We start from the raw sequence: 16,521 nt of genomic DNA, 5'->3' as shown, positions 1-16,521 counted from the left end.
CCACACCAACTGACCGGGTTCATAGTGGGGTTCTGAGGTTCTATGGCGATCCGCCTTCTCCTTGACCTTCTTGATGGCTCGAGACAGATGAACGTGAGCTTCTTGCCAGGTTTCCTGACTTCGAGTGAACCATGCATCAATGGCCGGGATGTCTGCGAGTTCCTCGTCCCAGGGAAAGATGGGCGGCTGGTATCCCAGGACGCATTGGAATGGAGTGAGACCCGTGGAAGTTTTCTTAAGGGAATTCTGTGCATATTCCGCCCAAGGTAGGAAGCGACACCAGTCATGCTGATTCTTGTGACAGTAAATTCTGAGAAACTTAGTTAACTCTTGATTAAGACGTTCAACTTGACCATTGGATTGTGGATGATAACCGGATGTAAGACTGATGTTGATGTTTAAAGCTTTGAAGAATGCTTTCCATACCTTGGACGTGAATTGAAATCTAGTGAAGAACAGAGCCCACCTAGCCTGCCGGGTATTAAGACGTTTGGCAGATTGTAAATATTCCAGGTTGCGATGGTCTGTGAGAATCAGGAAAGGGTGTTTGGCGCCCTCTAGCCAATGCCGCCATTCTTCCAAGGCCGCCTTCATGGCCAAAAGCTCCCGGTTACCCACATCATAATTTCTCTCAGCAGGATTCAGTTTTCTAGAATAGAAAGCACAAGGGTAAACTTTGCCTGGGTTACCTTGTCTCTGTGATAATACCGCGCCCACTCCAGAATTCGAGGCATCCACCTCGACTATAAAAGGCTTCTCGGGATCTGGATGATGCAGAATGGGGGCTGAAGTAAAGCGGGTCTTGAGGTCACTGAAGGCAGCTTCGGCTTCCGGGTTCCATGAAAGCTTGTGATTGGACTTGTGCACAAGTGAAGTTAAAGGGGAAGCAACAATACTGAAATTCTTGATAAATCTTCTATAAAAGTTAGCGAATCCCAGAAATCTTTGGAGTTCCTTTACCGTAGTAGGTTTGGGCCACTGTAGAACTGACTCCACCTTCTTTTCATCCATAGCCACCCCGTCTGGACTTATGATATACCCCAGGAAGGACGTAGAGGACTGGTGAAACTCACATTTTTCTGCTTTCACGTAGAGCTGGTGTTCAATGAGGCGTTGGAGGACAGTTCTGACGTGTACCACATGTTGTTCTAGAGAATCAGAATAAATTAGTATATCATCGATTTAAACAATCACAAATCGGTTAAGCATGTCCCGGAGGACATCATTAATAAAGGACTGGAACACGGACGGACTGTTAGATAGACCGAAGGGCATCACCAAATATTCATAGTGACCATCACTAGTGGAGAATGCTGTTTTCCATTCATCCCCTTCACGAATACGAATCAGGTTGTAAGCACTACGGAGGTCCAACTTGCTGTAGATCTTGGCACTGCGTAGTTGTTCCAAAGCAGCTGGTACTAGGGGTAATGGATAGCGGAATTTCACTGTGATGTCATTCAGGCCCCGATAATCAATACATGGTCTAAGACTGCCATCTTTCTTGCCCACGAAGAAAAACCCTGCAGAGGCTGGTGACGTAGAATGACGTATGAAGCCCTTCTCAAGTTCTTCTGCGATGTATTTCTTCATGGCTTGTTGTTCTGGTTCTGATAGAGGAAAGATGCGTCCTCTAGGTGGCACAGCATCGGGTAACAGTTCAATAGCACAATCACTGGTTCGATGAGGTGGTAACTGTGTGGCTTTGATCTTGCTGAATGCAATGGCAAGATCTGAATACTCGTGGGGAACATTATCAGGTAAACTGGGTACTGGATTAATTTGTGACGTGCATACAGAAAGATCAGGTGACTCACTCAAACAGGATTTCATACATTTATCACTCCACTTCAGAATGCTCTTTTCCTTCCAGGAAACGAGTGGATTGTGTAAATGCAACCAGGGGAATCCCAGAATGACTGGATTGTGAGGAGACGATATGACGTAAAAGACAATCTCTTCTGTGTGGTCGTGTTCGGTAACTAGTGTGATGCTTTGAGTGATATGCGTGACGTGACCGGTGCCCAATGGTCTCCCGTCTAACGCTGCGATAGAAAGAGGGGGTACACAAGGGGTTACTGAGATTCCATGAGATTTCACTAATCCCGCATCAATAAAGTTTCCCGCAGCCCCGGAATCAAGTAATGCCTTGGTGTAAAATTTACTTTGTTGCCATGTCAACGATACAGAAACTTCCATACATTCAAATGTAGTAGATGAAATAGATGCACTCACCCGACCTAAACGTGTCTGAGCTGGTCGTGAGGGACAGACAGCCAGGACATGGCCAGCCTCACCACAATACAGGCATAGACGTTGACGAAAGCGGCGTTCTCTCTCATCCGCCGTGAGTCGTGCTCTGCCCACTTGCATGGGTTCACTCGTGTCAGGTGAAGGTACAGAATGAGTTGTGTTAGTCTCAAATACACGGACTGTTCTGCGACAGCGTACTAAATTATCCACTCGTATAGCCAGCTTGACGAATTCATCAAAACTCCTCCCTTCATCACGGCAGGCTAACTCGGACTGTAATTCTTGACTTAAACCTTGACGAAACAATGTCTTCAATGTATCTTCCACCCAGTTGGTCTGTGCAGCGAGTGTGCGGAAGGTCAGAGCGAATTCGGCCGCTGAGCGGCGCCCCTGTCTAAGGGTGAGTAGCTGTTCACCTGGGTCTCGACCTCCTGCTGGGTGTTCAAACACAGCTCGCATGGTGCTCTTAAACTCATCAAAGGTACATTGGTTAAAGTTGCCAGCTGCCCATAATGCCGTAGCCCACTCCAATGCTTTCCCAGTAAGCAAAGAACAAATCAACGAGATTTTACTAACCTCCGTGTTGTAAATGTGGAGTTGTTGGGCGATGAAAAGCTCACACTGCATGAGGAAGCCTTTACATCGATCTGGGGTGCCATCAAACTTTTCAGGGAATGCCAGACGGGGTGTAACTGAAGCCAGGGGCGTGGCTATGGGTTGAGGTGGAGGAGGCGTGGGAACTGGTGTAGCGGCGGTGTTAGCCGATGTAGCTAAGCTCTGCACAGAGCGAACTAATTCCTCCGTGAGAGATGTCAGTCGGACTAACTGATGTTGATGAGCCGCCAGGATGTTTGCTTGTGTGGACAGCTCGCATGTAAGCTGTGCCACGGTTGCTGGAGCCTGTGGTGGCGAAGTCTTCTGTGACGAGACTGACAGGTTAGGTTCCATTTGCAACTCTTTATTGATGTTCTCAAACAGCAAACAATAGTAAACAATGGGCACATCCAAGTAATCATAAACATATAACAGACCAGGTTCGGGGCAGGCGGCAATCAATCATAAACGTAAATCAGTCCAAGATCGGGGCAGGCAGAAAGCAGTCGTAATCGTAATCCAGTCCAAGATCGGGGCAGGCAGAAAGCAGTCGTAATCGTAATCCAGTCCAAGATCGGGGCAGGCGGCAAGAATCAATAAACCAAGAGACAGTCCAAAATAACACCAGGAAATCAAACACGGGTACACACAGGGAAAACGCTCAGAAATGCTGCTAGGGCAAACAAGACTTCGCAAAGTTCAAGTGGCAGAGTCCCAGGTTAAATAGACCCGCTGATACGCTGCAGCTGGTGTGTAATCAGCGGGTCACAGTGCATGATGGGGAATGTAGTCATTATTCGGGTGAATGGGAAGTACCGGGAGCGTTGGCGCTGACATCCGTCACAATAACACACACCTGATCTCCAATGTTTTTAACAGCATCTTTTAATTTCATAAAAACCTCCACCCGCTCAGGCCCAATATTTGGTGCATAAACATTTATAAGCACAAACACAGTTCCCTTAAATTCTATATGTATCAATAATACTCTTCCCTTTACCACTTGTTCTACAACTAAAATCTTTACATTTATATTTTTTGAGAATAATATGGCTACACCAGAGCTAAAATTTGTCCCATGGCTTAGCACACATTTTCCCTCCCACCATCTATCCCATTCCAACTCATTTTCTGTATTAGAATGTGTCTCTTGTAAAAAAGCAATATCCACCTTCTTAATAGACCCCTTCACGGTTCACGTCACAGGCTGTTCCCACTGCGCATGTCGGGGTCAGAAAAGTCATTACAGCAGATTGAGTAAATTTGAGTTGCGTATTATTCGGTATCGTCAAAAATGCCTACTTACGTCGTGGGCTGTGAAAATCGCACGAGGTCTTCCGTTAAGTTTTCGCGATTCATGCACAAAAACAAAAAAATACAACATCTGCGCCTGCAAGCAATTAACGTGCAGACTGGGACAATGCAAAGATCAAAGAGACTTGTGTTGGTAGTGCTCACTTCATTTGAGGTAAGTCATCATTTTTCAGCACTGTTAGATTAAATTATAAAGCCTAAATGGTATGAACAGTTCGACCCCGTGCTGCGCGCGCACCCGATAATCATTCAATGTTTACAAACCTTGAAGGGGTCTATTCTAAATAATTCTGACACCATTGCTAACTTACTTCCATCCCTACCCCCATTTATATTTAAGGAGCCTGCTCTCAAAAACTCCATAAAAAGGGAAAAATATAAAGAGGTCCGAAATAGTGTGAAAAGACAAAGAATAGCGGACACCCTGTGTGTTTTAATCATTTTGTGAAACATTTGCCTTGCTCTTCCTTGACTTCGTTAAAATCTTCCTCAACCGAAATCTTTTCTGCTTGCTTAGAACCTCATAACTAACGTTTCTCTGTAGCAAAGTCACAGACACTATAAATTTCCCTATATCTGGGAAGAAATCTTTGACTTCCACAGTCTTTCCAAACGTTGTATCAAGAAAGTTATTTATTTCTTGCAGTGTATATGTGTCCTCCATAGTTTGTGAACCAATATCTGAAATTTCAGAGAGATTATCATCATCTCCCATTTCAGAATCAGTACACATTTCACCACTGTTTCCTTTGTTGACATCATCAGTCATCCCACTACTTTCCCCCATTTCAGATGCATCATTTACATTTTGTCCACTAGAACTCTCATTTTCATCCACATCATCTTTCTGATCACTATTGTCAATCAAATCAACATTAGCAACATTTATTTCCTCTGTAATCTGATCATAATTTGTTTCATCAGTATTAATCTGGACATTATCATTTTTATCCTGAACATCCTCAACAACAGCGCTATGTTCAGCTACCTCGTCCTGCCTATCCTGAGCCTTATGTGGGCACGCCATCCTCTTAAGCCCAATATCCCCACACTCAAAGCACTTCATGCTACCAGTATTAGCGTAAATCACATACGATTTCCCCTCGTGGCCAACTCTAAACGATATATCCAACTCTGGCTGATTTAAAAACATAAACACTTGCCTCCTGAATGACATCACGTGCTTTAGAGCTTCATTTCGGCATCTCAATGGAATAGTTTTAATCCCACTTGCAAACTTCCCGTACCGTGCCAACGCCATTTCAATTTCATCATTATGAATAAAAAGAGGGACATTAGACACAGTTATACGGGTCGTTGGCGTTACCAGCGGTGAAATAGTAAGAAACTCTCCACTTACCACAATTCCATCGCTTATCAACCGATTTGTCATCTCTTCCTCCTTTACAAACACCACTACCGCCTTATTCATCCGCGACGCTGAAGAAATGTTTTCATATCCGATTAATTCTCCGACCTCCAGTAACACATCCTCCACCGTCACGCCATGTGCAGGCACACACCTGATTCCGTGCCGCAGCGACACAGGTGACGCCACCACCTCCGCGGCCGCGGGGCGAGACGCCATCTCAATGCCGCCACAAAAGTTCCAAATAAACAAAGTCTTTACCTTCTTAGTTGAAACAAAGTATTCCTCTTCTAGTACATTTTAATTAAAATGCAGTAGAAAAAAAGAAAAGGCGCAAAAAGCTCCTACACTCCCCGTGAAACCTTCACGCACACCCCAAACACTCCCAGCATGCACAGAGAGAGAGAGAGAGAGAGAGAGAGAGAGATTTACCTGTATGAGATGAAGATGATCTTCACTGTGTGTGATCTTCTCCAGTTCACTGTCTCTCCACTTCAGCTCAGTGATCTCCTGCTCCAGATCTTTAATGAGATCTTCATCCTGTTTCTCTGCTGCTTTCTGTTCCTCCTCCATCATCTCCAGCAGCTCAGTCTGATATCTCTCAATGGATCTGATCAGATCACTGAAGAGCTCAACACTCGCTGCTTTCTCCTGCTCTCTGCTTCTCTGAGAAATCAGTTTTTCATTACAATTCATCACCTTTATTTATAAGACAAATCAAAACATTATCATCCATCAAATATTTCACATCTTCAACTCACTTTTCTGAGTTCTGCTGAGTGTTTGATGTCTTGAATCTTCTTGATTCTCTTCTGGATCATCTGCTGAATGTCTGTCTGTGTCTTCATCAGTTGAGTCTATAGACAGACACATTTGATCATCTTCTGACAAAAGATGTTGTTTGAATATGTATAACAGATGAATAAAGCATGTATTAAATGTTGTTATGAACTCGTACCTTCTTCTCTTTACTCTCCTCCTCTAGAGGAACAGTGTTGTGATTCTTGTGATCTCCATCAGTACAAAACACACAAACACATGTCTGATCATCTCTACAGAAGAGCTCCAGAGGTCTCTCATGTTTCTCACATATATAGTCCTTTATATTCTCCACAGGATCCATCAGTTTGTGTTTCTTTAAACTCATTTTCTCATGAAGGTCCAGGTGAGTTTGACAGTAAGATGTCTGACACATCAGGCAGGACTTCAGGGCTTTCAGTTTTCTTTCATCACAGATGTCACAGAGGACTTCAGATCTTCTCAGACTGAACTTTTCTTTAAAGATCAGCGTGATCTCTCTAAGTGTTGTGTTGATCTTGAGCTCTGGTCTTTTACTGAATGTTTCTTTACAGTATGGACAGCTGTAGATCTGACTGTTGTCCCAATACTGTTTCAGACAGATCCTGCAGAAGTTGTGTCCACATGGAGTGCTGACTGGATCACTGAACACATCCAGACACACACAACACTGAAGCTCTTCAGACAGAGAAACACTGGAGGATGACAGAGCTGAAAAACACACAGAGAAATCATCAACATTTATCACTTACACACTATTTACCGTTTGTCTTAAATTAATGGAAAGATTTCATATAATAAATAATGTGCTTTGGGTTGTTTGCTTACATGGAGGTGGACTCATACTATTTCTTCTGGTCCGTCTTGGTTTTGGTGATGTTGATGAAGATTCTGCCATTGTCCGTCTTCTCTTTAAATCTTTTGGGGAAACAAACACAACTCACAACATCACATTTGACACAGCCCAGTATCACGAAATTACGTACCTATAGTCACATACATTTTTTATTATTTTTCGTGATACTGTCATGAATTTCCATGTTTTTACGTGACCTTATCACGCATTTCTGTTTACGTGTCATTGTCACGAATTTGTTACTCAACTGTTTTGTCCTATTTTCTTACCATCTTTGCTTCAGTTTAGGGTTAGATTTACATAAAATGACATTCATACCCAAACCCAACACTAACTCTAACACCAGGCGACAATGGTTTAAAAATCAAAAAATAGAAAAAATAAATAAGAAAAAAATATATAAACCAATACTTAAAGTGACATCCTTTGACTTAGAGTAACAAATAACAAAGTCTACATTGATTAACAATCTCTTAACATTTTAGTGTAGATCAACTAGTTCAACTCATGCATTAACCAGACTTTGTCTAATGTTTTCTAGTTAAACATAAACCCCACTGAACCAGAACACTAACATTCGAAACTTTTTCAGAGAAATTTCTCATATATTTCCATTATGTTACCTGTGATCGAGTATCAGATGTGCTCATGTACGACTTTAAAAGTCTCAAATATCTTCTTTCTTGAATAGATGAAGAGTTTAAAAGCTTGCAGCTTGTAGATTGTCAGTTTAGTTTCATTTTTACTCACAGCTGTTACTTACTGATAATCTCATAGCCCCTCCCACATTTTCTCTTACATATGAAGCTAATATAGTAAATGTGGATCTGTATGAGGTGTGTTTGATGTGTAGAGTTTATATACAGATTAAATTTAGATGATACAAAATGTTAACATATTTCTAACTTACACACATAGACATACTCACCTGCCACTTTTTGGGTACATTTACTAGTACCGGGTTGGACCAGCCCCTCACGTTCAATGTCACTTAAATTTCTCCATTATGATGCTCAGTTTACACTTTAGTAAGTCGTCTTTACCACGTCTACCAAAATGCATTGAGTTGCTTTTAGCCTTGTTTGTTTGTTTGTTTGTTATGATTGTTTATCAGTTGTTTCTTTACTAATCGGTTAAGGAGTTAAATATGCGTGATTCACCGCATGATCATTTGTGGAACGTGAGTAAGGACAAGTAAACACCTGTTGCCGAATTGTTTTGTGTTACATGTTATTTATCAGGATCCATTTTAATCAGCAATCGGCAGGCACGTGCACACATTCACATCAAAGGGTCCTTGAGCACCTGCCCCTTTTCTTCTTCGAGAGAAAGTGCCCTTTTTACTATTTGTGCACAGCTTCCTTGTGAAATAAATATATCTGATGAATAAGTAATACATGAATAATAAATCATAATTCATGATGATGTACCCATCTTAGTTAATGTCTTAATTAATTAGTTGTTCTTCTGTGAAGTCATGAATAAAATACTTCGAACTTGTGTTACTAATGATTAGTCCATGCATGTATGTATGCATTAATTCATGATAATTTATGTACCCTTACTATAAAGTGTTACCAATTTCGGGATATTTGTCAAGTTCTGATGCCCCTCCTTAACCCCCCCCCCCCCTCCATGCAATACATGCTCATGTAATACATCAAATATTTGTCTAATTACTTCATCACAATCGCCACACCGATATGCAAATTAGGCATTTACTATTTAAAATGCGCTAGCATGAACACATTTGACAACACACTGCAAATGAATAGGAAAAACAAAATAACTAAAGCATATCACCACAGTTAATGATGTGCATCAATAGTCTTTACTCTGAAATGTTTAAAAATGCAGATTAGCATGTTTTGGTTACTTTAGATGACATCTACAGATACAAACAGATGGAGGGTAATGGGCTTAACACAAACACAGTCTAAGTGTGCATTTTGGCATCTTTCTTTTTATTATAGTAAAAAAGCATGGAAGCCAAATAGACTCAAAACTGACCACCACATGAAACAGCCCCTGCCTCCCAAAATGTCTGTGCATGTACAAGGCAACTGGCCAGGTCTGATTGAATGATTGAAGACAAATTGTACATTTATTTGGACTATGCACACTTTGAAGCATAACACTGATTTAGCAGGTAAACAGGACAGTAGTTAAGAAGAAAATATTTCATCTGTTGTGTGTGTATGAAGGTAAGTTAAGTGTAAAACACAGCCTCATTTCTTCTTTTACATCACAAGAAACACTGACAGCAGAAGATACTTCATTCACTGAGGATGAAGAGAAAATACTTACAGCATTCCCTTCATCTCCTTTCTCCAACCTAAAGAAATCAGCACCATCTAGAAATAAAGAGAAAGCGCATAATGGACAAGGTCTTCTCGGTGCATTGTGGGATTGAAAGTGTTATATCAGAGTTTTATTGATCTTTCAGATAGTGATGCACATCTAACTGAATCAGACAATCAGTAAATCTATCAGTACATGAAAACTCTCTTGACATACAGATGAAAGCAGCATGTTACAACCCAAAGGCTTTTGTTGATTCAATATAAACTCTTTAACATATATATTAAAACAAGTTAATACCAACAGCCTTAAACAGCACATACAGTAAAGATCATGTCCCACACCTGCAGTTTTGTGGCTACTTCACTTCGCATTTAAATTCAAAAACCTTAACACCTCAATGTGCTGTTTTGCAAAACCCACACCAGTGTGGACTTAAGGCTCAGATTGATTTTTATTACAAGAAAAACAATAACATGTATACATCAACGCTTAAAGTCTTCATCACAGTGTTAAAGAAGAACATTTCTTCCATGACTGTAAAGTACAGTAAATTTACAGCAGGACAATACTTGTTAATACCATAAACGTACAATATGCACAATATCATGATGCACCAGACAAGAGAGTCCTCTGTGTGTAAACACATTCACATCTCACAAACATTTACTTGTAAACCATCATGATATAAGCAGACATTATATATTCACATACAATCCAGTTTGCATGCTTTGCTATATGCAGAAGTTTGTATTTTCTGGGTGTATGTTCCACAAAGCAAACGTGAAAGTATGAGCCAACCAAAAATACTGTACGAGCAAAAGTAATACTTATCTTGATTTCTAAAAATTATAAAACCTACATTGAAATGTTCAGCTATCATAGCACAATTGACCACATGAATCAGTCAACATTGAACTCTACTAAATAGACAATGAACAGAGTTGTTTATTTAGCTGTAGTTTCATACAGTATTTTATATTCTGGATATAAATTCATTTGTTGTAATGAACAGGTGAGATGATCATAGGAGCTGAATTTTTACCTTTATCATTAGGACATGGACTGAATAATGGAAAGAGTTTCTCAGTGAAAGTTTGAGCAGTATAAGAGTAGATATGAGACCTGGACCCTACATCATAAAAACAAACCAAACCCTCCTCATAATCCACAAACACCCCGACCTTCTGTGGTTTCACTTTCAGACACAGAGAGACAGACCAATCAGTACAGGCTTTATAATCCTTCTCATTCCACAGAGCCACCGTCCAGAATCCATTCAACGGAGACATTCTGATCGTTCCTTTTCTGTCAATAGATTCTCTGGCAACTCCTAAAACCCAGTTAGTTTTGTCATTCACTTGAACCTCAAAATAAAATCTCCCTGAGGTAAATCCCTCTTTTCCCAGGACATTGGCACATGGATCAAATCTCTCTGGATTATCTGGGAGTTTATGTTTAATGTCTCCATGTTTCACTTGTTTTCTATCTTCAGACAGAATGAGATTTGGATGAGCTGTATCAGGATCCAGAGTCACATCCACTGAGAGAGAGATGAGAGAATATGAATGAAATCATCAGATGTTGATGTGTTTATAATAGTAGTGATGAGTTTGTGTATGTAAAGTATTATTGTTAGTGTAGATCACTCATTGTACCTGCATACTGCTGCTTCTCAATCAACTCTGTCAAGACAAATCAGAAGAAAACATCAGTTTAGATAAGAATTTTAAAAACCATTGAACATAATCAACATTTCTACACAGCATAATGTTGAGAATTAGCTGAGAGAAAACTCAGAGAGTACTCTTATTCTTAACTCATTCTTAACGTCTGATGTTGGACTCTGGAGCAAGCGGGACACCCAGCAAGCCACACGGTGTAAACTGATGTTGCCCTGGAGGACATGGGCTGACACTGGGGCCCGAAAGGACCACTAAGAGGTTCTCCCCACACCCCTCATAAACCTGACAATCAGGTCATGTTGTCCTATTTAAGGGCATAGAGCTGCCTCGTGAAGGGATCTCTAGCTTAGGAGATGGTATCAGCCACAGCTGGAGGAAGTCTAGCAAAACCTTCTTCATCCCTTCCAGGAGCTAGACATGGAGGTTCCAAACATCTGGTCCTGGGTGCCAAACTGTGCCTTAACCCTGAGAAAGAAGGTCCTTCCTCAGGGGAATTGGATAGGGAGGAGACGTTGTTAGGAACAAGAGCTCCAAGAACCACGTCTGAATGGGCCAATGAGGTGCACAGAGGAGAACTTAGTGTCCTTTTTTTCTGACCTTGCTCAAAATCTAAGCATTGAGGCTTACTAGGGGGGAAGGCATCCTTCCTTAGAATCTGTGGTCAGCTATGTGCTAAGACATCCGTGCTGAGAGGACCCTCAGTCAGGGAGTACCATAGCGGGCAATCGTTTTTTTAGAGGAGCTGAAACTGGTCTACTTGGGCCTCGCTGAATATCTTCCAGATGCGCTGAACTACACAGAGGTGGAGTCTCCACTCTCTGCATGTTGTAACCTGCCATCAGAGTCCTTTGGCTGCACAACTGAGGTCGCCTGGAATGTGAGTGGAGTGAAGAGACCTGAGACTTTGCTGACTCCCCAGGAGGAGGCGCCGGGCAAGAAGTAATATTCGCTGTGAGCTTATGCCACCTTGATGATGCTTCCATGGCGGTGCTGTCCATACAGACCAGAACATGTTTGTCCTGCATGATAGGAAGGAAACATCTCAACGCTAGCAGGACAGCCAACTACTCCAAGCAGTTGATATGCCATTGCAGGCGGGGACCCGTCCATCGACCCGACACTGCATGCCCATTGCACGCTGCACCCCAGTCCAGTTTCAAGGCATCCATCATTACCAAGATATACCTGAAAACCTGTTCCATCTGGCTCTCTGCGGCGACACCCTAATGACACTAGAACATGGTTAGCGTTGGTGCTTCAAGCATACCTTGGGACACGGGAGTCTAGTTCCATGCTGATAAAAGAGATGCACTGCACAGGGGAGAGCTTGCTTTTTATCAGTTGACCTGAAAACCAAATTGGTCTAGGTGCTGAAGCACAAGGGCCCTGTGCATGCAAACTAACTCCTGCGTGTGGGCTAGGATGAGTCATCTAGGTAGTTAAGAATGCGAATGCCCTGTTCCCTCGGGGAGCCAGAGCTACCTTCACGACCTTGGTGAAGATGCGGGGGGCAGGGACAGACCGAAAGAGAGGACCTCGTACTTATACACTCTCACTTTGAAGGCAAACCATATAAAGGGCATGTGATGAGGGAGAATTGACAAATGAAAGTACAAGTCCTTCAGGTTGATGGCCACGAACCAGTCCTGATGGCGAACAACCTCTGGGCTTTGCATACAAGTCAGAATAGATTGGGTTTCAAACCCCTAGTGTCGTCATCGACACAACGTTGAGTAAACGACTGAGAGGGAACTTATATTCACCTACCAGTCTGAATTAATTTTTCATTGAGAGTCTCCTGTAGTTGAGTCAGAGCTCTCCTCAGGGTCTCCACACTCACATGAGTCTTCATACTGATCTCAGACCAGTTCTTCATGTCTGGAGGTATGTACGGGAATGATGAGTAAATCTACAACAGGAGAGAGAGAAGAGAAATACATCAGTAGATGTAGAGAGAGAGAGAGAGAGAGAGAGAGAGAGAGAGAGAGATTGACCTGTATGATATTAAGATGATCTTCACTGTGTGTGATCTTCTCCAGAAGCTCACTGTCTCTCAACTTCAGCTCAGTGATCTCCTGCTCCAGATCTTTAATGAGATCTTCATCCTGTTTCTCTTCTGATTTCTGTTCCTGCTCCATCATCTCCAGCAGCTCAGTCTGACATCTCTCAATGGATCTGATCAGATCACTGAAGATCTCAAAACTCGCTGCTTTCTCCTGCTCTCTGCTTCTCTGAAAAATCAGTTTTTCATTACAATTCATCACCTTTATTTATAAGACAAATCAAAACATTATCATCCATCAAATATTTCACATCTTCAACTCACTTTTCTGAGTTCTGCTGAGTGTTTGATGTCTTGAATCTTCTTGATTCTCTCCTGGATCATCTGCTGAATGTCTGGCTGTGTCTTCATCAGTTGAGTCTATAGACAGACACATTTAATCATCTTCTGACAAAAAAATCATGTTGTTTGAATATGTATAACAGATGAATAAAGCATGTATTAATGTTGTTATGAACTCGTACCTTCTTCTCTTTACTCTCCTCCTCTAGAGGAACAGTGTTGTGATTCTTGTGATCTCCATCAGTACAAAACACACAAACACATGTCTGATCATCTCTACAGAAGAGCTCCAGAGGTCTCTCATGTTTCTCACATATATAGAGCTTTATATTCTCCACAGGATCCAGCAGTTTGTGTTTCTTTATATGAAATTTCTCATGAGTGTTCAGATGAGTTTCACAGTAAGACATTTGACATGTTAGGCAGGACTTCAGGGCTTTCAGTTTACTTTCATCACAGATGTCACAGAGGACTTCAGATCTTCTCAGACTGAACTGTTCTTTAAAGATCAGCGTGAGGTATCTAAGTGTTGTGTTGATCTTGAGCTCTGGTCTTTTACTGAATGTTTTTTTACAGTATGGACAGCTGTAGATCTGACTGTTGTCCCAGCACTGTTTCAGACAGATCCTGCAGAAGTTGTGTCCACATGGAGTGATGACTGGATCACTGAACACATCCAGACACACATCACACTGAAGCTCTTCATTCAGACAAACAGAGAAAGAAATCATCCACATTTATCACTGACAGTTTATATATTAATTCATTTTTAATTGTTGACTTACTTGGAGGTATCTCTATACTCTTTCTTATGGTCCATCTTGGTTTTGCTGATGTTGGTTGAGATTCTTCCATTGTTTGTCTTCTTTTTAAATATTTTAATGAAACAATCACAACATCACATCCAGAGATGTATAGTAACGAAGTAGAACTACTTCACTACTGTACTTAAGTACTAAAAGTCAGTATCTGTACTCTACTGAAGTATTATTTTTTTCTCCTACTTCTACTTTTACTTCAGTACATTTTTTCTTTGAGTTTAATACTTTTACTCCGATACATTTTTTATGTGCTGCATAGTTACTCGCTACTCTCAAATGTTACGAATCATGGTCACATGGTGGTCTGAACCAATTGGAGATAGTGAAGGGCGACCCCTCCCTCCCTCTCACTCACAAATATGAGCCGGGGTTGTGGACAAATGTGAAGCGAAGAGAGAACCAAAGTGCGCAAGAAAGACAGAGAGAGAGAGAGAATGCGCAAGAAACCTAAATTCAATGAAACACCTTGTACCTTTACCTATTACCATTTTATCGACTAATATTTCATTAATTCTGAATTCTCTATCGCCATATCAGTTAAATTAATCTGAATTATCTGAACATTCATGTCCTTGTACTCCTGCTACAGCCAAAGGAATTGTGAGTGTCCTTTAGCTTAAACATTTGAAATAATATAAACAATATTATATTCAAACTTTTGACTGTTTTCTTTAATAACTACATTAGACAATACTTGTACTTCTACTTTCAGTACTTGAGTAGTATATTTTAAAATAAACTACTTGCAATACTTAAGTACAAAACATGTTTAATACTTTAGTACTTCCACTTAAGTGCTGTGCTTAAAGAGCACTTCAACTTCTACTCAAGTCACTTTTTTGATAGAGCACTTGTACTTTTACTCAAGTCTGGGTCGCTAGTACTTTATACATCTCTGATCACATCTGATACTCAGTTTAATCACTTTTTTTATTCTGTCTACAGTTCACAAACTGTACTTCCTGTTTTATACCTCTTAAATTTGTGTGACTTAATGACAACACTAAACTTAGAATTAGAATATAACAAATACAAAGTCTACATTTATTAAAGTTCTCTTAACATTTCAGTGTAGCTTAAACTAGTTAAACTCATGCATTAACCAGACTTTGTCTAATATGTTCTAGTTAGACATAAACCCTACTGTATCAGAACACTAACATTAGAAACTTGTTTAGAGAAATGTCTCATATATTTCCATCATGTTACCTGTGAATGAGAATGAGATGTGTTCATGTACGGCTTTAAAAGTCTCAAATATCTTCTTTCTTGAAGCGTTGAAGAGTTTAAAATCTTGCAGCTTGTAGATCGTCAGTTTAGTTTCATTTTCACTCAAAGCTGTCACTCACTGATGATGTCATAGCCCCTCCCACATATCCTTTTACTTATGGAGCTGATGTAAATGTGGATCTGTGAGATGTGTTTGGTGTGTGTAAAGTTTATATACAGACTCAATGATTATTTAAAATGTCAATATATTTATAATACATATAGGGGCGGTTTCCCAGACATGGATTAGACTAGTCCTAGACTAAAATAGATTTGCACTGACACATCTTAAAATACTTCAGTGCCCTTTGTTTTGCCTCATGTAATGGTTTAACTTAAATGCACACTAATAGTTTTAGTAAGGCATGTTTTTTAAAACTAGTTATATTTCCTAATTAAACTAAGGCCAAGTCCTGGTTTAAGCTAATCCCTGCAAGGGAAACTGTCCACTGTTATCCTCTATGTTTAAAATGTAAAAAAAGATCACATAAAGTGAAAACACAATCTGTTTAACTAAACAAGTTAAGAACGTTCAAAGAATTATAATACAGCCATCTTTTACTGCCTTTATAAAAATCATCTGTGACTATATATATGACATTTTAAATATTGATATTTTTCATTGAGGACTAATACCCAATTATTACAATAAATATAAACATTCAGTGATAGTCAAGAAGTCAACATCATACATTTAAAAGTCAGGTGAGTGTAATCTTTTGGACATTGGGGACCAATGTAAATTGTCATTATTTTTTTTTAAAATCGTATTTATTAATTTAGTAATGTCCTGCATTTTCTATAGCTTCTAAAGAAGACAAAATAATAACAATTTACACCAATTATCATTTTCAGGGGTTTACACCCACCTGACTATTCATGAATCTTGCTGACTTCAAGGTGGAGTGGGCCACTTT

At 40.5% G+C, this 16,521-nt stretch overlaps 2 protein-coding genes across 2 annotated transcripts in view; both read right to left on the bottom strand.

The window, feature by feature from the left end:
- LOC129419150 (E3 ubiquitin-protein ligase TRIM39-like) overlaps positions 1-7,925 on the bottom strand; it is a 36,297-nt gene extending 28,372 nt beyond the window's left edge. Inside the window, exons 1-5 of the mRNA XM_073859901.1 lie at positions 7,808-7,925; positions 7,157-7,246; positions 6,489-7,039; positions 6,292-6,387; positions 5,963-6,196 (exon numbers count right to left, since the gene is read on the bottom strand). Of these exons, the coding sequence (XP_073716002.1) occupies positions 5,963-6,196; positions 6,292-6,387; positions 6,489-7,039; positions 7,157-7,226 (951 nt within the window). The 5' untranslated portion in view covers positions 7,227-7,246; positions 7,808-7,925. The remainder of the gene's footprint in view (positions 1-5,962; positions 6,197-6,291; positions 6,388-6,488; positions 7,040-7,156; positions 7,247-7,807) is intronic.
- Positions 7,926-10,249: 2,324 nt separating this feature from the next.
- LOC129419222 (E3 ubiquitin-protein ligase TRIM39-like) lies at positions 10,250-15,818 on the bottom strand. The gene is made up of 8 exons (XM_073859640.1): positions 15,545-15,818; positions 14,300-14,379; positions 13,697-14,214; positions 13,497-13,592; positions 13,165-13,401; positions 12,938-13,079; positions 11,144-11,170; positions 10,250-11,028 (listed from the first exon to the last, which is right to left on the bottom strand). The coding sequence occupies exons 2-8, from the start codon at positions 14,367-14,369 to the stop codon at positions 10,481-10,483; spliced, it is 1,638 nt and encodes a 545-aa protein (XP_073715741.1). The 5' UTR covers positions 14,370-14,379; positions 15,545-15,818; the 3' UTR covers positions 10,250-10,480.
- Between the last annotated feature and the right edge of the window lie 703 nt (positions 15,819-16,521).

This window comes from Misgurnus anguillicaudatus, chromosome 21 (assembly GCF_027580225.2).
Source record: "Misgurnus anguillicaudatus chromosome 21, ASM2758022v2, whole genome shotgun sequence".
Classification (NCBI taxonomy): domain Eukaryota; kingdom Metazoa; phylum Chordata; class Actinopteri; order Cypriniformes; family Cobitidae; genus Misgurnus; species Misgurnus anguillicaudatus.
This window is presented reverse-complemented; position numbering and strand designations above follow the sequence as displayed.